Genomic DNA, 21038 nt, shown 5'->3' on the forward strand with positions numbered 1-21038 from the left:
TGTTTAACTCAGGTCGATGAGATCGACAAATGTCTGACTGTATGTATGTAAGTATGTATGTATGTATGTATGTATGAATTTATATATACACGTATGTGTTTCTGTGTTTGTGCCTCCCAGTTGGCATGACGCTGGCCTAATAAGCCAATCGTCGTATGTTCGAATCCCGACTGGGAGAGGCTGTTAGAATCAAGGGGATCGTAGCAACTGGCACTGCAATTGTCTTGGACTCTAACAGCTGGCTGCGAAGTCTGCGTATAAAAACAGAATGTCAAGTTTCGATAACGGAATATATCACCTAGGCTTTATGTGTTTTTATATATGTGTTTATGTAATAAATTGTCTACTAACGTTTTCTCGGAGATGACGCGAACAAATTTTACACAATATGTTTCATTTGCAAGATACTATCGTCCTTTATACGATTTACCGAAATTGGTCCATAAGTTCAGTAGATCTAGAGCTTATCTTGAAATAGGCCTTAGGACTTTCAACCCACTCAATATGGACTGCAATTTGAAATTTTTGAAGACGTTTCTTCGATAAACTTAGCAGGAGGGGCACATGTTTTCTTCATAGTTCCAATAATGTCGTAAGAAGGAAATCTCGATGGTGACTTCCTATGAATTACTTCATATTGAAATCTGGCAGTAGTTTTCAAAAGGTCGCATAATCAATCTTATTACATGTATTATGCGACCTTCTGAAAACTAAAGCCAGTAAATCTGCTTAACTCAGTTTCTAAATATTATTACACTAAATGCTTCTTCTGTGTGTGTATGTGTGTGTGTGTGTGTGTGTGTGTGTGTGTGTGTGTGTGTGTGTGTGTGTGTGTGTGTGTGTGTGTGTGTGTGTGTGTGTGTGTGTGTGTGTGTGTGTGTGTGTGTGTGTGTGTGTGTGTGTGTGTGTGTGTGTGTGTGTGTGTGTGTGTGTGTGTGTGTGTGTGTGTGTGTGTGAGTGTGTGTGTGTGTGTGTGAGTGTGTGTGTGTGTGTGTGAGTGTGTGTGTGTGTGTGTGAGTGTGTGTGTGTGTGTGTGTGTGTGTGTGTGTATGTGTGTGTGTTGTGTGTGTGTGTGTGTGTGTGTGTGTGTGTGTGTGTGTGTGTGTGTGTGTGTGTGTGTGTGTGTGTGTGTGTGTGTGTGTGTGTGTGTGTGTGTGTGTGTGTGTGTGTGTGTGTGTGTGTGTGTGTATTATTCGCTGGAAATATATTTAGTTTTGAAATCTCCCATAGTGACTAGAAATTTTCAAAACACTATATTTCGCAGAAAGGCAAAAAAGAAAGAAAGGGTTTGAAAGGCATTATTGTCTAGTAGATCACTATTGAGTTGCTTCGTGACACGACGTTTCGTTTAAAAGTTATAAGCGAAAATGTGAAAAATACGTGACACGATTTTCTCTAGAACTACATGACCGATTTTAACGGTCTTAGTATCAAATGAAAGCCCTTATTAAAGCTAAGTTATTCAGGAATTTTTAATTGAAAACAAACAAGTAGTTTAAAAGTTATGCTTAAAAAACCTGTTTTGACAAGGTAATAATTATCGCCTGTTTCTTAGAGATGGCCAAACCGATTTATGCGCTATTGGTCTCATATGAAAGGTAATATATCCTAATAGATCACTATTGAATGATTTTTTGATTGGACGTTTAATTTGAAAGTTATGAGCAACCGTATACACCACACCAAAATTAACAATAATATATAATGATTTTAACCAAGATAATTTACCTAATTTCAATTATTTTAATATCAAACGAGAGGTTTTGACACTACGAATATATATGCAAAATTTTATAAGAATTGGTTGTACCGGTCAAAAGATATTAACCCTCGAACACTCGTGCCTACTTTTGTAACACAATTACTGGTGCGCACTATAACCCCAAACCAAAGAAAACGTGCGCACTAGAGGTTTGACTGGGAAAACTTGGTTTTAGGTTTATCGAACCTTTAGAATAGTTTCTTGAAATTAAAAGCTCTGTTGTCTGGTGGAATCTAAATTTTGATTAATCCCCCTAAAAGTGAAATAAAAAAAAATTTTTTTCTTCAGTATCAATATAACACATTGATGTGTTCTGCAAAGTTATAGAGCATATTATTACAAGAAATTTGGCTAGAGACAGTAACCTTCCATCTCTGCAGCTGAGATAGAAAAATCTTATTTATTGTATATGAATTTGTAAACTCAGTTTTTATATTTTTGCTCTTTTTGTAATTGTTGTAGACTTTTTCTTGTATTACAAAGTTGTACAAATGATAAAAATACACAGCTTTGCTGAATATAGTATACCTCTATGTTTGCTTGTTTAGGAACTGTAGAACATTGATTATAAAAAATACCTTAATTTTGACTACAAATTTCTCGACTACCAGCAGACGGATATATTTTAAACATTTTACATTGGCTAGTTTTGCTGCATACAGACACCATTTTTCCATATGAAGAAACGAGAGAAAATTCCACTTGGGGTAAATTTCGGTACACCTCGCATGCTGATTGTTTCGTTTCTGTGATGGCGGTTTATGCTGATCTATTTTCCCAACAATTTAAATTATTAACGAGAAATTAGCCCTCATCATGTATTCATGACTACCCTGATTGCTTGGAGTGTGTTGGTAAATAAGTCTTAATGGCTCTTTAGTTGCAATTTTTTAAATGTAGTACAGTAGATTCGCTAGGATAAATGTTTATTTGTCTCACATTATCGATAATCTTTAATATGCAACTCAGTTCCATCGACAAAAATGCTTTTCTGATGAAAAAACTGCTTATGAGCACATGCCCTTCAACATCATCTCAGCATAAAACATAAAGCCTAAAACACACACACAACACTAGCCTCATCGCGTATCGCATTTTCCTTGCATATTTTAAACAAAACCGGCCCTTCACTTCACTTGAAAAGCAGTAGTTGGAAACATTTAATTGTAGCACATCAATATCTGGCTCACTTTCTGTCAATATATCTCCGCAGCTGGCAAAAATTACAAAATATAAAAGCACACGAGCAGCTAATCTACATTTGCGCATGCAAAAGACACTTTGCATGCACTATGAAAAATATGTATGTAAAACTGGCGTAAAAACTTGCGCAGTTTTCATCCACCGAACTTTTCACCAAAAATTTGCATTTTAACGACTTTTACTCATATAAGCCATTCCATATAAAAATCTGGCAGGTTTTATTTACTTTATTCTTAAACATAAGACGAAATGCATGCCGACTGCAAACCAGATGATTCCAAAATCATTCCGGTAAATGAGCGTATCGATTTTTCAGCGTGCATCTATTTCATGCGGCAGGGGGATTCTTGTATTCTTTCTTTTGTCTCTTGCTCGTAGTAACACAGTGGTGCCATACAAAATACTAAGATTGTGGCTTTTTCGACATGTAGTAAAGAAATCTAACGGAAGATATGGCAACATTACGTTGGGTAAAGAATACAGGCGAATTTTGTGTTAAGCTCTCGCGTGACTTTAGCTGAAATGTTCATCATATGTTATACAATACTCCCGTTTTTTAATAACATTTCTCGTCAAACTGCATGTACACACACAATGCGTTTGGTTATTTGTCGCTTACAGTTTCTATTCTATTCGCAAAACAATACAAATATAAAATGATGATATCTTAATGATCACTAATTTCACCTTAATGCATTGAATAATTATGACATTTTGCTCAGAATAAGTTTAATGAAGAATATACGTTAGTTAATCAACGATTTGTAACTTTATAACAATATTACGTTGAAAAACCTACACGTGTTGTACAAAATACAACAGCGTGAGTAACTAAAGGTTAATAAAAATTGATGAAAATTATTCAAGAAAACTCTATTGAAGTGAATCAAATAGAATGGCATTGCAGGACCTTTACTAGGCAATGTATATGTTAAATAATAAGATTTCCACATACAAGTTACTTTTATTTCCACTTACTCAAATTAATAACAACTTACTTATCCTTACTCAGCAATTTTATGAAAAAAGGATCTATCAAAATTTAAAAGTATTTCTATTTTGTTCAAAATTTGTAAACTTATTCAATTTTCAAAAATTTTATGTAAACCAACGCATTACGCAACGTTAACCAATAGATGAATTATGTTCCGAAAACGTGTCGATTTCTATCTCAAATAACAATAAGACCGTATAACAAAGGTTCCTTTCACCACTAGGTGGATTAAATCGGGTTTTTATTATTATTTTTATTCCTCTAGCTGCCTAAACCATTTGTTTTTCGGAAAGCTCATTTTATTACCTTTCTAATGATATATAATACATAAGATTTAATTTTGAAAATAGTGTTCAAAAATTGCTTTGAAACTAAACGTGTTTTCATGGCAAAAAGCATATATATCCTATCGCTTTTCAATTTTAACAGCCTCTATCTCAGAAACAACATCCTATTGAGACGTGCTATTTGGGATTTTTCCTTATTGAAGTGTTTACTATCAATAAAAAATTTCATTAAGCGGATTAGTGAAAGTCAGTTTTCTGATTTTTGTCCGCCTGATATCTCATAGTGGAACGCTTGGTCAACCAATAATGAATTCAAACTCTCAGAAAAGTTAAGGCAAAAATGAACTATTTAGAGCGTTGCATGAGAGCTGATATTCGCTTAACTTTTCTGAACAATTTACTTTTCAGAGAGTTAACTTTTCCGAGAGTCCACTGGTGAAGTCAGCATTTTCGCAATTTTGGTGATAGCTTTGATTATTATTAACCCCTCTAAGGTCGCAAAATTCGCTAAAATGGCCGTAACTTTTTTATCTTTCAATATTTTTTCACTAAATTTAGGAATTTTCCCGAAAATATTTTCTATTTTCATAATATCTGTAGATAATGGCCATATGTCATATGGCCCCGGAGTTATTCCGGAGTTCCTTGGGGGACGTTCGGTAAAAATTTTGATGGTGCCATAGACATTGGGAGTAGCAATTTTCTCTTACTGTGTAGCACGAATTCTGCTGAGACTGCACATTATATTTTAAAGTGATTAGTAGGCGACTATTTCCACAAGCAAGAGATTCTTGCGTGCTGTTGTTTTCAAGCCAAGGGCTGACTGAAAGCTGCACAGTCACATCCAAGTGCACATGCTACAGAAATGTCTCTGAGCACGTCTCTCCTAATGCACAGTGTTTATATCTACAACAATTTCCGTGGATACTATATACTGTGAACAATATATTAATTATTCAGAATTGAAAAGATGTTTGATTAGCGACGAAGGCCGAGGCTCGTGGCCGAGCTATTTTCGGTAAATCAGACGGATAAAACCGCGAAATGTATTCAATGCGGGAAAATTGTATCTTCAATACGTAATTTTACGTTTACTGGGTATTACATTGTGGTGCACAAAGAAAAGGCATTCGAGTTGGGCTTATTATCGGATGAAAGCGAAGAGCCACCGGAGAAAATTGGGAAAGTGGCTATTCGGATGTGCCGATCTACTTATGCCAAATCTTTGGTGGAGGTGGTGACTATGAATGGATTACCTCTGCAAGTCTTAAATTACTCCGCGTTCAGGAAGTTAGTGGACCCTATTGAAGCTGGATTAAATTCAAAATTCAATGAAGCGACTGAAGCTTTAAATTCGCGCTCCATCAACTGCTCATATACAAATCGTCGCTAAGAATCAGAGAATGAATAATCTCGGAAATAGAAGGAAAACTTGTGTGCCTAATGCTAGATATTTGTACGAAACTTGATAGGGATATGTTGGGCATTAGCATACAATTTGTGGATGGTACAGAGATAAAAGTTAGATTCCTGGCTATTATTGAATTAAAGGATCGGCACACTGCAGAACATATAAAAACGTTGCCTGTTAAAACATTATCAAAATTCAAAATAAATATAACTTCAGTTTATGCAGTTACAACGGACATGCTTGCCATGTCTAGGTTGTTGGAACAAGAGCAATATAGGGGGGGATCCTATACACATGAAATGCAAATTTTCTCATAACTGAAGAACTAATCAAGCAAATGGAACAAAATTTGGCATGTGAAAGTTTTCGAGGGCAAGAAGAATCTTTTCTATAGTAAATTAGGACCCCTCCCCACTTTAAGAGGAGGAGCTCCTACACAAATGAAATACAAATTTCCTCATAACTTGAGAACTAATCAAGCAAATGGAACCAAATTTGACACGTGGGTGTTTTTGGAGACAAAATTTTTTTCTATGATTAACTGGGACCCCTCTTCACTTTAGAAGGGGGGCTCCTATACAAATGAAATACAAATTTCCTCATAACTCGAGAGCTAATCAAGCAAATGAAACCAAATTTGTCATGTGGAGGTTTTCGAGGGCAAGAATATTTTCTATGGTGAATTAGGACCCCTCCCAACTTTAAGAGGAGGGGCTCCTATACAAACGAAATACAAATTTCCTCATAACTCGAGAACTAATCAAGCAAATGGAACCAAATTTGGCACGTGCGTGTTTTTGGGGACAAAATTTTTTTCTATGATGAATTGGGACCCCTCCCCACTTTAGGAAGGGGGGCTCCTATATAAGTGAAATGCAAATTTCCTCATAACTCGAGAATTAATCAAGCAAATGGAACCAAATTTGGCACGTGAAAGTTTCCTAGGGCATGAATATTTTCTATGGTGAAATAGAACCCCTCCCCACTTTAAGAGGGGGAGCTCCTATACAAATGAAATACAAATTTCCTCATAACTTGAGAGCTAATCAAGCAAATGGAACCAAACTTGACACGTGGGTGTTTTTGGAGGCAACCATTTTTTCTATGATGAATTAGGACCCCATACCTTTTTAAGAGGGGGGGGGGGCTCTCATACAAACGAAATACAAATTTCCTCATAACTCTAGAACTAATCAAGCAAATGGAACCAAATTTATCATGTGGGTGTTTTTGTAGGCAAGAATATTTTCTATGGTATATTTTCTATGGATTTCCCCACTTTAAGAGGGGAGAGGGGGCCGCTCCGATACAAATGAAAAACAAATTTCCTCATAACTCGAGAACTAATCAAGCAAATGGAACCAAATTTGACATGTAAGTGGTTTTGGACGCAAGATTTTTTTCTATGGTGAATTGAGACCCCTCTCTTCTTTAGAAAGCGAGTTATGGCCCATCTCCCCTTTAAGAGGGTGGGCTTCCATACAAATTAAATGCAAATTTCCTCTTATCTCGAGAACTAATCAATCAATGGAACCAAATTTGGCATGGCAGATGGCAGAAATTTTTTCTATGGTGAATTACGACCCCTTCCCCTTTTAAAAGGGGAGCTCCCATACAAATGAAATTCAAATTTCCTTATAACTTGAGAACTAATCAAGCAAATGGAACCAAATTTGGCATGTGGGAGATTTTGGAGTCTTGAATTTATTTTACGATAGTTAGAGACCTCTCACCCCTGTGGTAGGGGGATATGGACTCTCATACAAATAAAACAGAAATTTTTGCGAAACTCAAAAACTAATCGAACTCGAGAAATTCGAGACTCTTCCATAAAACATTAGTCAATACAAGACCACAAAAACTATCTATAGTAACACTAGATCATTCAGGACGAGACGGTCGCGAGTGTTGCCGGTGACCCGCCGTCGGAAGCGCCGCCCACTGGGGGGCTTGCAAAACTCGAGATTGTGACAAAGATCATCCGAGATTCATGATTTATGTACAACACAGGTTAATTTGTGGCAATACGAAGTTTGTCGGGTCAGCTAGTTGTCTATACAGAAAAAATTGCAAAATTTTTGATTTTGGAAAAATAAAGAAATTATGTTATTCCCGTGAAGATCCTAAAAATCGTTGCTGCAGGTAGAGAACTTTTTCGTTGTTACTATTTTGAAAACAAAATCCATTTATTTGTATATATATTTTTTGAACAACAAGCATTAAATTTAGACCAAATTTTTCGAAAATAATGGGCAAGACAAGACAATAACAACCGGTAGGGGCGCAAATGTTTATTTGACCGTCAACCCAGTAGAAAGCATTAAAATGCACAGAACTTATTGCAAACAAGTTCAACTTGCTTATACCGTGCACGCACCATAAAAGCAAAGCAAAGCCTAGGTGCTACATTCCGTTATCGAAACTCGACCTTCTGTTTTTTTATACGACAGACTTCACAGCCAGCTGTTAGAGTGCAGGACAATTGCAGGGCCAGTTGCTACGATCCTATTGACTCTAACAGCCTCTCCCAGTCGAGATTCGAACATACGACGACTGGCTTATTAGGCCAGCGTCATACCTCGGAGCTAACTGGGAGGCAAGCACTATAACAATGCCTAATTCCGAACAATTGCAAATTTTTCATAAATATTGACAAAATTCTAGCTATTTAGACAATTTAATCGCTACAACTGATGATTTCATATTATTAAGATGGTTTAAATAGCTAGAGTTTTGTCAATATTTAAGAAAAATTTGCAACTGTTCAGAATTAGGCACTGTTTTGAATATGGTGCTTGCTCGGTATAGTACTTTTCAATTATAAAATTGGATGAAACGCTGCGAAAATTCGTATTTCTCAACCTGCTGCACAGCCAAGCCATTTCAACATAACCATTTTTATGTCATTACAATAGAGTAAGGAGGGGTAAAAGTGCGATTCAATGATTTATCGGTGCAGATTCCGAGTAAATTTTCTACATTGGCATGGATGGGTGACTACTTTGACAGCTTGAATCTAACGTAAACTTTGATTGCTTACGAAGCATAGTTGCTGAGTTATGTGCAAATGTTATTTTAGGGCGGTCTTGATGTAATTTTTCGTTATACGGCAAATACGATATTAACAGGAGGATATTACTTGTTGAAAATTTGTAGCAGCGTTTTACATCACTCAGACATCTGTTTTAAAAATACGGCGGAAATAATTTACAAAATATATATCGCTTTTCCGTAATTCTATCTAACCCCGTCACGCGCCTAGCGGGGTAAAAGTTCGATTCACGGACGGGGCAAAAGTACGATTCATGGACGAGGCAAAAATGTATAGCTAATTATATACAGCTTTAGGCACTATATTACAGATACTAGAAATGAAAGATCTGCAGAAAACTGTGTGCTCTACAGATGTTGGCCGAAGAAAAACAATGTGTTTCCGCTGATGTTTTGTTTCATTTCATTTGTTTCAACTGATTTCACTAATTCATATACAATAAATAATATTTTTCTAGCTTCGCTGAAGAGATAGGGGGTTATTGTCTTCAGCAAAATTTCTTGTAATAATATACTCTAAAACTTTGCAGAATACATCAATGTGTTATATTGAAACTGAAGAAAAATAATTTTTTTATTCCACTTTTAGGGGGATTAATAAAAATTTAAATTGCACCAGACGATAGAACTTTCAATTTCAAGAAATTCTTCCAAAGGTTCCATAAACCTAAAACCAAGTTTTCCCAGTCAAAACTCTAGTGCGCATGTCTTTTTGGCTTTGGGCCATTGTGCGCGCGAATAACCTGTATTACAAAAGTTGGCGCGAGTGTTGGAGGGTTAATATCTTTTGATCGGCAAAACCAATTCTACTGAAATTTTGCAGATATATTTGCAGCATTAAAATCTCTAAATTGATGTCAAAATAATTCAAACTAGATAAATCATCTTAGATGAAATGGTTATAAATTATTATAAATTTTAATGTGTTGTATTCAATTGCTCGTAACTTTCAAATTGAACGTCCAATCAAAAAACAAATCAATAGTGATCTATTAGGCTATGTTACCTTTCAAATGAGACTAATAGCGCCTAAGTCGGTTTAGCCATCTCTAAGAAACAGGCGATAATTATTACCTTGTCAAAACAGGTTTTTTTAGGATAACTTTTAAACTAATTGTTTGTTTTCAATAAAATTTACCCGAAAAATTTAGCGTTAATAAGAGCTTTCATTCGATACCAAGATCGTTGAAATCGGTCACTTGGTTCCGGAGAAAATCGTGTCACGTAATTTTCACGTTTTTACTTATAACTTTTAAACGAAATGTCGGACCTCGAACTAATACAATAGTGATATACTAGGCAATAATACCTTTTAAACAAAAGTAATAATAAACAAATCGGCTCAGCCATCTCCGAGAAACAGGCACACACACACACACACACACACACACACACACACACACACACACACACACACACACACACACACACACACACACACACACACACACACACACACAAACACACACACACACACACACATACACACATACACACATACACACACATACACACACACACACACACACACACACACACACACACACACACACACACACATACACACACACACACACACACACACACACACACACACACACACAGGCAGACATTGCTCAGTTCGTCGAACCCTGTCGATTGGTATATGTGGCTCGGCCCTCCGGGCCTCGGATCAATTTCGTGTTTTTCGACCAATTCCTAAACCTTTGTTATAGTATAACAAAGGTAAAAACATCAGCATTCTACAAAATAGTGATTGGAGATCATCTCATGTCTCTCAGAGGCCATATATAATAACATCTTTTATGAGTCGATTGGTATCTAAACCATGAAAATTCATTCATAATTGGCAAGAGCTATTAACGTTCAAAATCTTTCATTCTTTCGCGACGCTGGGTTTGGATTGACACCTTGCGGTAAGACGTCAAAAATTTTTTTGGACGTTTTAATTCATTTCCGGTTTTGGAATCATATTGCTCGAATCAACCAATGGCAAACCAATGATGTTACATAATGATGTTACAATTCTGTCTTTGAAAATTTTTGAATTTTCATCGATTTTAACAGTCATTTTAGAATGATTAAGAACGTTTCAATCATATCGTGTGCTTATAATGTATGCATGTATTCTGACATCACCGTATTATTTTGACCAATAATAGAAAATTTTATTACTAAATGCGCCACTACTGTTACGTTTACCCTATTATTTTCAGGAATGTATGAGGATCCTAGTGCAATATTCAAAGGATGGAAGAAAAATCCTGTTCAATTTGATTCTGTTTTTAACCGAAGCGATTTTGCATTCAGTTGGGGTAGCCCAGATGTCCTTTCTATATTTTCTGATGAAATCAATCCAGGAAAAGCGAAATTTATCTCTTATCCTGCTGAAGATGAAAGTTTCTCCACGTCATCGAATACAAGCTTACTAGATGTATGGGTATTTGAAAAAGTGAAAACATTTCTATTAACACCAGCTAATCAAAAATTATTATTATCACAAAAGAGAGTCATTTTATTTCTACATTTACTGGGTTTGGATACGGCTGGGCATGTACACAAACCATACTCAGCGTAAGTATTACTCATATTTTATAAAAGCAGCATTCTTTGACCACTTGATATTAAGTTCGTTTTCAGAAAATTTAATTCTGGTCGACAATGGTATCAAAGAAATCGTTAGTATAATTGATCGGATAACAATTAACGATAAAAAAACCGCTTACATCTTTACTTCTGACCACGGCATGACGGATAAAGGATCTCATGGATCAGGACATCCGATGGAAACAGAAACTCCGTTTATTGCTTGGGGAGCTGGAATCCAACACTGGAACAATTCTTGGAGTAACCGCTACCAGTGAGTAACAAGCATATCACTATAAATTCTGTTACATACTAACGTAAGAACCTACAAATCTACATTTTATGTAACGGGACACACAACTTATAATTCTTACAAAACGGAAAGTTTACCTTTTAAACCGACCGATTTTGGGAAATATGTTTCCCATCGACGTGAACATCAGCCCTACTTATATTTTATTTATTTATTTGTTCATTTTCCGGTAAGGGGAAAAGCCAAGCTGGAAATACATATTTTAATCATATTTCCAACTCAGGCATAAAAACCCCTAAATAAAATTGTTAATTATTATTATTATTATTATTATTATTATTATTATTATTATTATTATTATTATTATTATTATTATTATTATTATTATTTATTGATCTCCAAAAACTTAAGACTTCTGTCTTTTATGTTCAATTGCCGAGGGTAAGACAAGTGATACGTGTGAAAAATTAACAATAAGAAAATTGATACATGTAGAAACGTGAAACATTGATTTGAAAAAAAAAACTTAATTTGAGAAAACTCAAAAGAAATACTCGAAACATAATCTTCTGAATCCTACTGCTGAATTGTTTAACTGTACGCTAGATGGTAACTCATTCCATGTGCTGATACCTCTTACAAATAACGAGCTACCATAGTGGGAAGTTCTGTTCCGAGGAATTAAAAACTTTCTACCGCGCTGACTTCTCATAGGCGTCAATTTTTCAAATAAATACTTTGGCGTTACATTAGTTATTATCTTATGTAAAAGAAAAACCGACCTCATCTTTGGAAATTTATCAAAGTTACAACCTATCAGAATATGTTGTAAATGAGTCACGCTTGCGAACCGATTCAAATTAAATATGAACCGTATGCAACAATTTAATGCAACCCTCAATCGATTTACGATGTTAGCTGAAGCCTGCATAAGTATAAAATCAGAGAACAGAAAGTGAGGGTAGATTAGAGCTTTGAAGAGTCGAAGTTTAGTTTGAGAACTCAGACACCCAGCTTTCCATCTGAGTGATCGTAATGAAGCATATATTTTACCACATTGTTTTAATACGAAAGAATTACATTCGAAGTTACTCTGTATGGTTATTCATAAACTGACAACTTCATTTGAGAATAAAATTCTATTATTATGCAGCAATATGTTTAGCTCTATGGATGCATTTCTACTACGACTGATGAAAGTAGCTTGTGTTTTTCTTGCATTTAAAATCAAACTATTTGCATTGGACCAATTGGCCACATCTGCCAAACAGTCATTAATGATATTTTCAGTTTCTTCTTTCGTCTTGTTAGTACAATCAAAATACATTTGGACATCGTCGGCAAAAAGATGTACCGTGCAATTCCTCAGCTTGGAAGGTAAATCATTTATATACAATGAGAATAGCAAAGGGCCTAAAACGGACCCCGCAATGCGGAACGCCAGAGCTAATTGGCAATAAAGTCGAAAAACAATCATTACACATCACAGTTTGAAATCTATCTGACAAATAAGATCGAACCATTTTTACTGCATTAGAACAGAAACCAAACTGATTTTGAAGCTTTTTACAAAGATTCACATGGCTAATAGTATCAAAAGCCTTTGAAAAATCCAAAAGAATCATGACTACGCTTCCTCCCCTGTCGAGAACTAAACCAATATCATCACAGACACTAAGCATGGCTGTTTTTGTGCTATGTCCGGAACGATAACCAGATTGCTTGGGAGAAAGAAGATTATTTCTTGAGATGAAAGAACTGATTTGACCTTTGACCACTCGTTCGAATGATTTAGACAACGCGCTTAAAATGCTTATCGGTCTAAGGTTTTCAAGTAACGAGGATGATTTTTTCTTTCTAATGGGAAGAATTTTCGAAGTTTTCCAAATTTTTGGGTAAATTCCGGTCTTAATAATTGAATTAAATAAATGTCTTAAGGGTTTAATTATCAGAGGGAGAATTAACTTAACGAATTTAATGGGAATACCGTCTAAACCCACAGCATTTGACTTTATGTCATGTATCGCATTGATGATATGATATTCTTCAACTGTATTGAACTGGAAAGGAGGGACTATGCGATCACTGTTATTTTGATTATTTACTGAATTACTCACAGTAAATATGCTAGTGAAATGTTCATTAATTTGATCAGGTGTAAAGTCTGTTAGTAACTCGGCAGGTTTTCTCTTGAGTCCTAAGCTATCAAATTGCTTCCATAAATCTTTAGTTGACATGTTGTTTGAAAATTTACTGTTGATATAATTATCTTTCGCAGTAACGATCATCTTAGTTACTTTGTTGCGTTGAACCTTATACAAATCATGATCAATCACTAACTGGCTTTGCTTCCATGGAAAAATAAATACTTTGGCGTTACATTAGTTATTATCTTATGTAAAAGAAAAACCGACCTCATCTTTGGAAATTTATCAAAGTTACAACCTATCAGAATATGTTGTAAATGAGTCACGCTTGCGAACCGATTCAAATTAAATATGAACCGTATGCAACAATTTAATGCAACCCTCAATCGATTTACGATGTTAGCTGAAGCCTGCATAAGTATAAAATCAGAGAACAGAAAGTGAGGGTAGATTAGAGCTTTGAAGAGTCGAAGTTTAGTTTGAGAACTCAGACACCCAGCTTTCCATCTGAGTGATCGTAATGAAGCATATATTTTACCACATTGTTTTAATACGAAAGAATTACATTCGAAGTTACTCTGTATGGTTATTCCTAAACTGACAACTTCATTTGAGAATAAAATTCTATTATTATGCAGCAATATGTTTAGCTCTATGGATGCATTTCTACTACGACTGATGAAAGTAGCTTGTGTTTTTCTTGCATTTAAAATCAAACTATTTTCATTGGACCAATTGGCCACATCTGCCAAACAGTCATTAATGATATTTTCAGTTTCTTCTTTCGTCTTGTTAGTACAATCAAAATACATTTGGACATCGTCGGCAAAAAGATGTACCGTGCAATTCCTCAGCTTGGAAGGTAAATCATTTATATACAATGAGAATAGCAAAGGGCCTAAAACGGATCCCGCAATGCGGAACGCCAGAGCTAATTGGCAATAAAGTCGAAAAACAATCATTTCACATCACAGTTTGAAATCTATCTGATAAATAAGATCGAACCATTTTTACTGCATTAGAACAGAAACCAAACTGATTTTGAAGCTTTTTACAAAGATTCACATGGCTAATAGTATCAAAAGCCTTTGAAAAATCCAAAAGAATCATGACTACGCTTCCTCCCCTGTCGAGAACTAAACCAATATCATCACAGACACTAAGCATGGCTGTTTTTGTGCTATGTCCGGAACGATAACCAGATTGCTTGGGAGAAAGAAGATTATTTCTTGAGATGAAAGAACTGATTTGACCCTTGACCACTCGTTCGAATGATTTAGACAACGCGCTTAAAATGCTTATCGGTCTAAGGTTTTCAAGTAACGAGGATGATTTTTTCTTTCTAATGGGAAGAATTTTAGAAGTTTTCCAAATTTTTGGGTAAATTCCGGTCTTAATAATTGAATTAAATAAATGTCTTAAGGGTTTAATTATCAGAGGGAGAATTAACTTAACGAATTTAATGGGAATACCATCTAAACCCACAGCATTCGACTTTATGTCATGTATCGCATTGATGATATGATATTCTTCAACTGTATTGAACTGGAAAGGAGGGACTATGCGATCACTGTTATTTTGATTATTTACTGAATTACTCACAGTAAATATGCTAGTGAAATGTTCATTAATTTGATCAGGTGTAACGTCTGTTAGTAACTCGGCAGGTTTTCTCTTGAGTCCTAAGCTATCAAATTGCTTCCATAAATCTTTAGTTGACATGTTGTTTGAAAATTTACTGTTGATATAATTATCTTTCGCAGTAACGATCATCTTAGTTACTTTGTTGCGTTGAACCTTATACAAATCATGATCAATCACTAACTGGCTTTGCTTCCATTTATTAAAAGCAAGATCGCGGTTAATAATCTCTCTGGATATATCACGGTTAAACCAAGGTTTATATCTTCGTTGCTTTCGGTAAGTTTTTAAAGGAACGCAAGAGTCGTGAAGATTTTTCACATTGCAGGTAAAGAAATTCGCAATAGGATCAGGGTCATTCATTTCGTAAAAATTGTCCCAGTTGATTTCATTGTACATCGTTATTACTTTTGCAGAATCAAGACAGGTGTAATCTCGAAAACTGATTGGTTTCACAGTGTCGCAGAAATTTACATCAATTGAGGCAAAAAGCAGGTCATGATTCGACATGAAAGGCACACTTACTTGATTAAACTTTAGAATTTTTTCGCGATTATTGGTTATCATAAGGTCAATTAGCGAAGAACCGGTCCTGTGGAAGTGAGTTGGTTCAACTCCTACACATTCAAATGAAAGGTTAATTAAACATTGTTTAAAACTGTCGCTTTTAACCGAATTCGTATGCAACATATTTGTGTTAAAGTCTCCCATTAATAAGATGTTGTCGTATTGGTAATTAGGGCTTGAAAATATTTCACTTAATCGTTGAGAGCAATCGACGTTTGGAGGGTTATAGAAAAAACTGTTGGCACCAGTGCCAACATGTGAAGGCGGATGGATGAGCGGTGCCTTCTTACCGCCGTTGGAACAATAATCACGGTAACAACAGCTGGATGGATTTGTGCCACACCACTGCGAAGGGTAGAGTCCAGAGGCGACGCCGGAGAGGGTGGAACGGTTACGCAAAACACTGAATCCTAGCCGGAATGGTTTACCGACTGGGGACGACACCAAACTGGAATTCTTTCGGATGTCGGGAAAAGATCACTTTTACTTAACACTACTTTTATTTAACTATACTTTTGCACAATGTGGCACTTTCACTTAGTTCTTATCACTTGTTGTTACTATCACGGTGGTTAAATCGATGTTGTCTCTAAGACGGTTGAAATACTTATATTTTTGCATTCTGTTAAACGCCCGTATTTATACTACACGGCGCAACATTCTGGTCATCTCGGGCAACTTCGGGAAGGTTCGACGAAATACAATGCTGGCATAGGAAAGAAGTGCCTAGAATGTTCGATGCACATTGCTAGCAGATGCAGGCAGCTTGGAGATGCTTCTCGAATCTTCGAAAGCACGTATTTCATTGGATTGGCGGATTTTAGCGTATTTTCGCTGTTGCGAACAAAAACCAAAAAGAATTTTTTTGCTTTTGACTATAACTTCTAATATGATAAACTGTGTTGAAGAGCTTCTATCAGACATTTCTAATACTCTAAATTTCAAAGTGTTTTTCAAATAAACTAGTAATCCGCCACCCACTCTACCAACGCGATCATTTCTTAGAATCGCGTAATTATCAATAGATAAAATATCATTCGTTACGGATTCATTCAACCATGACTCACTTAGACACATTACATCCACTTTAGAAACCATAGCAATATTTCTTAATTCCTCCAATTTTGAACATTTTCTAGCGCAAATACTTTGACTGTTCATACAGCAAGCAGAAAGTTTTCCCTCCAACAAAGCAGATTTCATCACTATCCCAGGAATACTCGTAATTATTGGGGTACAGGGTACATACGCACTAGCCATTGTCCATTTGCGACTCAACAGCAGAAGTAAGAAGAATATGAGGAGAGTATTCCAATACTACGACTAATCTATACCTATAAAGAAGGATTTCTGTCTGTCTGTCTGTCTGTCTGTCTGTCCGTATGTTCCTTATAGAATCGAAAACTACTGAACCAATCGGCATGAAAGTATGCATGTAGAGGTTTTTTGGGGCCAGGAAAGGTTTTAGTGATGGTTAGAAACCCCTCCCCCCACTAAGAGGGGGGGCTCCCATACAAATGAAACACAAATTTCTGCATAACTCGACAGCTAATCAAGCAAATAGAACAAAATTTGGCATGTGGATGTTTTCGGTGACAAGAATTTATTCTATGGTAAATTGAGACCCCTCCCCTCTTTATAAGGGGAATTATAATTCCTCTCCTCTTTAAAAGGGGGGGCTTCCATATAAATTTCCTCAAAACTCGAGATCTAATCAAGCATTTGGAACCAAATTTGGCATGTGAAGGTTTTCGAGGGCAAGAATATTTTCTATAGTAAATTAGGACCCCTCCCCACTTTAAGAGGGGGGGCTCCTGTACACTTGAAATACAAATTTCCTCATAACTGAAGAACTAATCAAGCAAATGGAACAAAATTTGGCATGTGAAAGTTTTCGAGGGCAAGAATATTTTCTATGGTGAATAAGCCCCCTCCCCACTTTAAGAGGGGGGCTCCTATACAAACGAAATACAAATTTCCTCATAACTCGAGAACTAATCAAGCAAATGGAACCAAATTTGACACGTGGGTGTTTTTGGAGACAAAAATTTTTTCTGTGATGAATTGGGACCCCTACCCACTTTAGGAGGGGGGGCTCCTATACAAATGAAATTCAAATTTCCTCATAACTCGAGAACTAATCAAGCAAATGGAACCAAATTTGGCATGTGGGAGATTTTGGAGTCTTGAATTTATTTTACGATAGTTAGAGACCTCTCACCCCAGTGGTAGGGGGATATGGACTCTCACACAAATAAAACAGATATTTTTGCGAAACTCAAAAACTAATCGAACTCGAGAAATTCGAGACTCTTCCATAAAACATTTGTCTATACAAGACCACAAAAACTATCTATAGTAACACTAGATCATTCAGGACGAGACGGTCGCGAGTGTTGCCGGTGACCCGCCTTCGGAAGCGCCGCCCACTGGGGGGCTTGCAAAACTCGAGATTGTGACAAAGATCATCCGAGATTCATGATTTATGTACAACACGACACAGGTTAATTTGTGGCAATACGAAGTTTGTCGGGTCAGCTAGTATTACAAATAAAACAACTTTCACACTTAGCTAATCTATATATATAAAAATGAAATGCTGTTCGTGTGTCCGGTATAGACTTGCAAACCGCTCGACGGATTTTGATGAAACTTGGCATATACATTGCGTATGATGTGAGGAATGTTGTTAGCATGGGTTTGTTCAATTTCTGTATGTGAAAGTTTTCAAAATTTCGAAAATACTACATATGGAACAAACTTCATTTCAATCGCATACATTCACTACTGTCGAAAAAGCAAAAACATCAAAGCAATCTCATGTCAACACCAATTAATTTGTTGAATTTTACAAACCTAAAATCAAAGCTTTTGCAGCATTGTCTGTATTTTACAAAACCTAACATAACATTTTAAAACTATGCCATCAAAAAGGACTAATCTTGGTAGACAAACAAGGGAAACAGAACGTAGAGGGATTAAGAGAAGAGCTGAAAGTGTTGAGCAGCGAGCGGAGAGAAACGAAGGAAACGGTATAGACTCGCAAACCGCTCGACGGATTTTGATTAAACTTGGCATACGCATTACGTCTGATGTGAGGAATGTTGTTAGCGTGATTTGAGACCCCTCCCCCTCTAGAAGGGGAGGCTCCCATACAAATGAAACATAAATTTCTGCATAACCCGGGAACTGATCAAGCAAATGGCACCAAATTTGGCATGTGAAGGTTTTTGGAGGCAGAAACTTTGTCTATGGTAGATTGAGACCCCTCTGTCTTTTAAGAGGGGGGGCTACCATACAAATGAAACACAAATTTCTGCATAACTCGACTGTTAAACAAGCAAATGGCACCAAATTTGACATGTGGGACTCTCTAGAGTCAGGATTTTTTTCAGTGGTGAATTGAGACCCCTCCCCTTTTAGAAGGGGGGGCTCCCATACAAATAAAACAAAAATTTCTGCATAAACCGACTGTTAATCAAGCAAATGGCACTACATTTGACATGTGCGGCTTTCTAGAGACAGGATGTTTCTCTGTGGTGGATTGAGTCCCCTCCCCTTTTAGAAGGGGTGGGGGGGCTCCCATACAAATGAAACAAAAATTTCCTCATAGCTCGACTGTTAATCAAGCAAATGGAACCAAATTTAACATATGAGGGTTTCTAGAGACAGGATTTTTTTCGAAGGCGGATTAAGACCCCTCTCCCCTCTGGAAGGGGGGGGGAGATCCCATACAAATGAAACACAAATTTCTGCATAGCTCGACTGTTAATCAAGCAAATGGAACCGAATGTGGCATATGAGGGTTTTTGGACGCAAGTTTTTTTTCTACGGTAGTTTGTGACCCCTTCCCCTTCTGGAAGGGGGAGGGGGGTGGCTCTCATACAAATTAAATAGAAATTTTTGCATAATTCAAAAAGTAATCGAGCTCGAGAAATTTTAGATTCTTCCATAAAACATTAGTCAATAACAATACCACCAAAAACTAGATGATCCCGCCATACGAAAAGATAGAATAAATTTGCAACAAAATTATTAATAATAAATCGGTGAAGCCTAGATAATGGGTCAAATTAAATAAATGTGAGAAAAGGTAATAATTATTTTAAAAACCAAATTGAAGAAAAAATACATTGTTGAAATGAAAATATAAAGGAAAAAATGTTGAAATTACTCTAAGTCTATGGTTTCTAGCCAGTTTTCAACTGTTTTCAAACGAACTTCATAAATATTTATTGCGATTTTGACATCCTCGCTATTTTAAGGGTTAGTAATAAAACTAAAATTGCTACGTTGTTTCACTTTCGTATCTTCGTGCAACGTAAGAACTATTGAACTAATAATGGAAAGTATATACTGGACACTATCACTTATTGTTCTTACAAAATAAAATTTTATTTTGTAAGAACAATAAGTGATGGTGTCCAGTGTATACTTTACATTATTAGTTGCTACGTGCTCTTAGAAATTTGCGGTATGATTTAGGAATATCTTGGTTTGTCAAAAAGAAGTTGTTGGTTGCAAGATTACAATTACCTTCAGCATTATGCATCTACCCCCTTTTTAGAATGGCGCAGCAACACGCGCCGGGTCCTCTAGTCTAATATAGACGAAAAATCATGAACTTTGATACTTTATAAACGCTGGAGATATTTTACTCAATCACATTACCCTTCGGCAAGAGTTTGTTGAATTTCGATAGATTAAACTTTAACAGCATCATCAATTAATAATATTAAAGAGAAAGAGCAGCTACATCAATTTGGTTCAACCAAAGAGCGGCGATATTATCGGAGCGTCGTCCTCGTTCATTAGCACTTGCTCAGCAGTGGATATCTGCATAGACTCCCACGCATTTAAATGTGATGACTTTCTTACGTTTTTACCGTTTTTGCACTGTCTCAGTCTATCTTGCGTTGAAGGCTGGATTGCCACACTGGACTGATGGAGGCCATACTGGAGTCGTTTATTCGTTTACCGCACATGCTGAATTTACTAAATTCTCGACACCCTACCATAAACTTTGCAGTGGAAAAAGAAGTGGGTAGAAATTTACTTTTCCTGAATTTACCAATAATCAAGAAACAGTACAACACTCCACTCCATGCACCACGTCTGATTCCAATCATTTTGGCG

At 36.2% G+C, this 21038-nt stretch overlaps 1 protein-coding gene across 1 annotated transcript in view; it reads left to right on the top strand.

Annotated features, from left to right (window-relative positions):
* Positions 1–21038, top strand: part of LOC128744430 (GPI ethanolamine phosphate transferase 1) — a 188950-nt gene that overhangs the window by 14067 nt on the left and 153845 nt on the right. Inside the window, exons 3-4 of the mRNA XM_053841448.1 lie at positions 10925–11282; positions 11338–11568. Of these exons, the coding sequence (XP_053697423.1) occupies positions 10925–11282; positions 11338–11568 (589 nt within the window). The remainder of the gene's footprint in view (positions 1–10924; positions 11283–11337; positions 11569–21038) is intronic.

This window comes from Sabethes cyaneus, chromosome 3 (assembly GCF_943734655.1).
Source record: "Sabethes cyaneus chromosome 3, idSabCyanKW18_F2, whole genome shotgun sequence".
NCBI lineage: Eukaryota > Metazoa > Arthropoda > Insecta > Diptera > Culicidae > Sabethes > Sabethes cyaneus.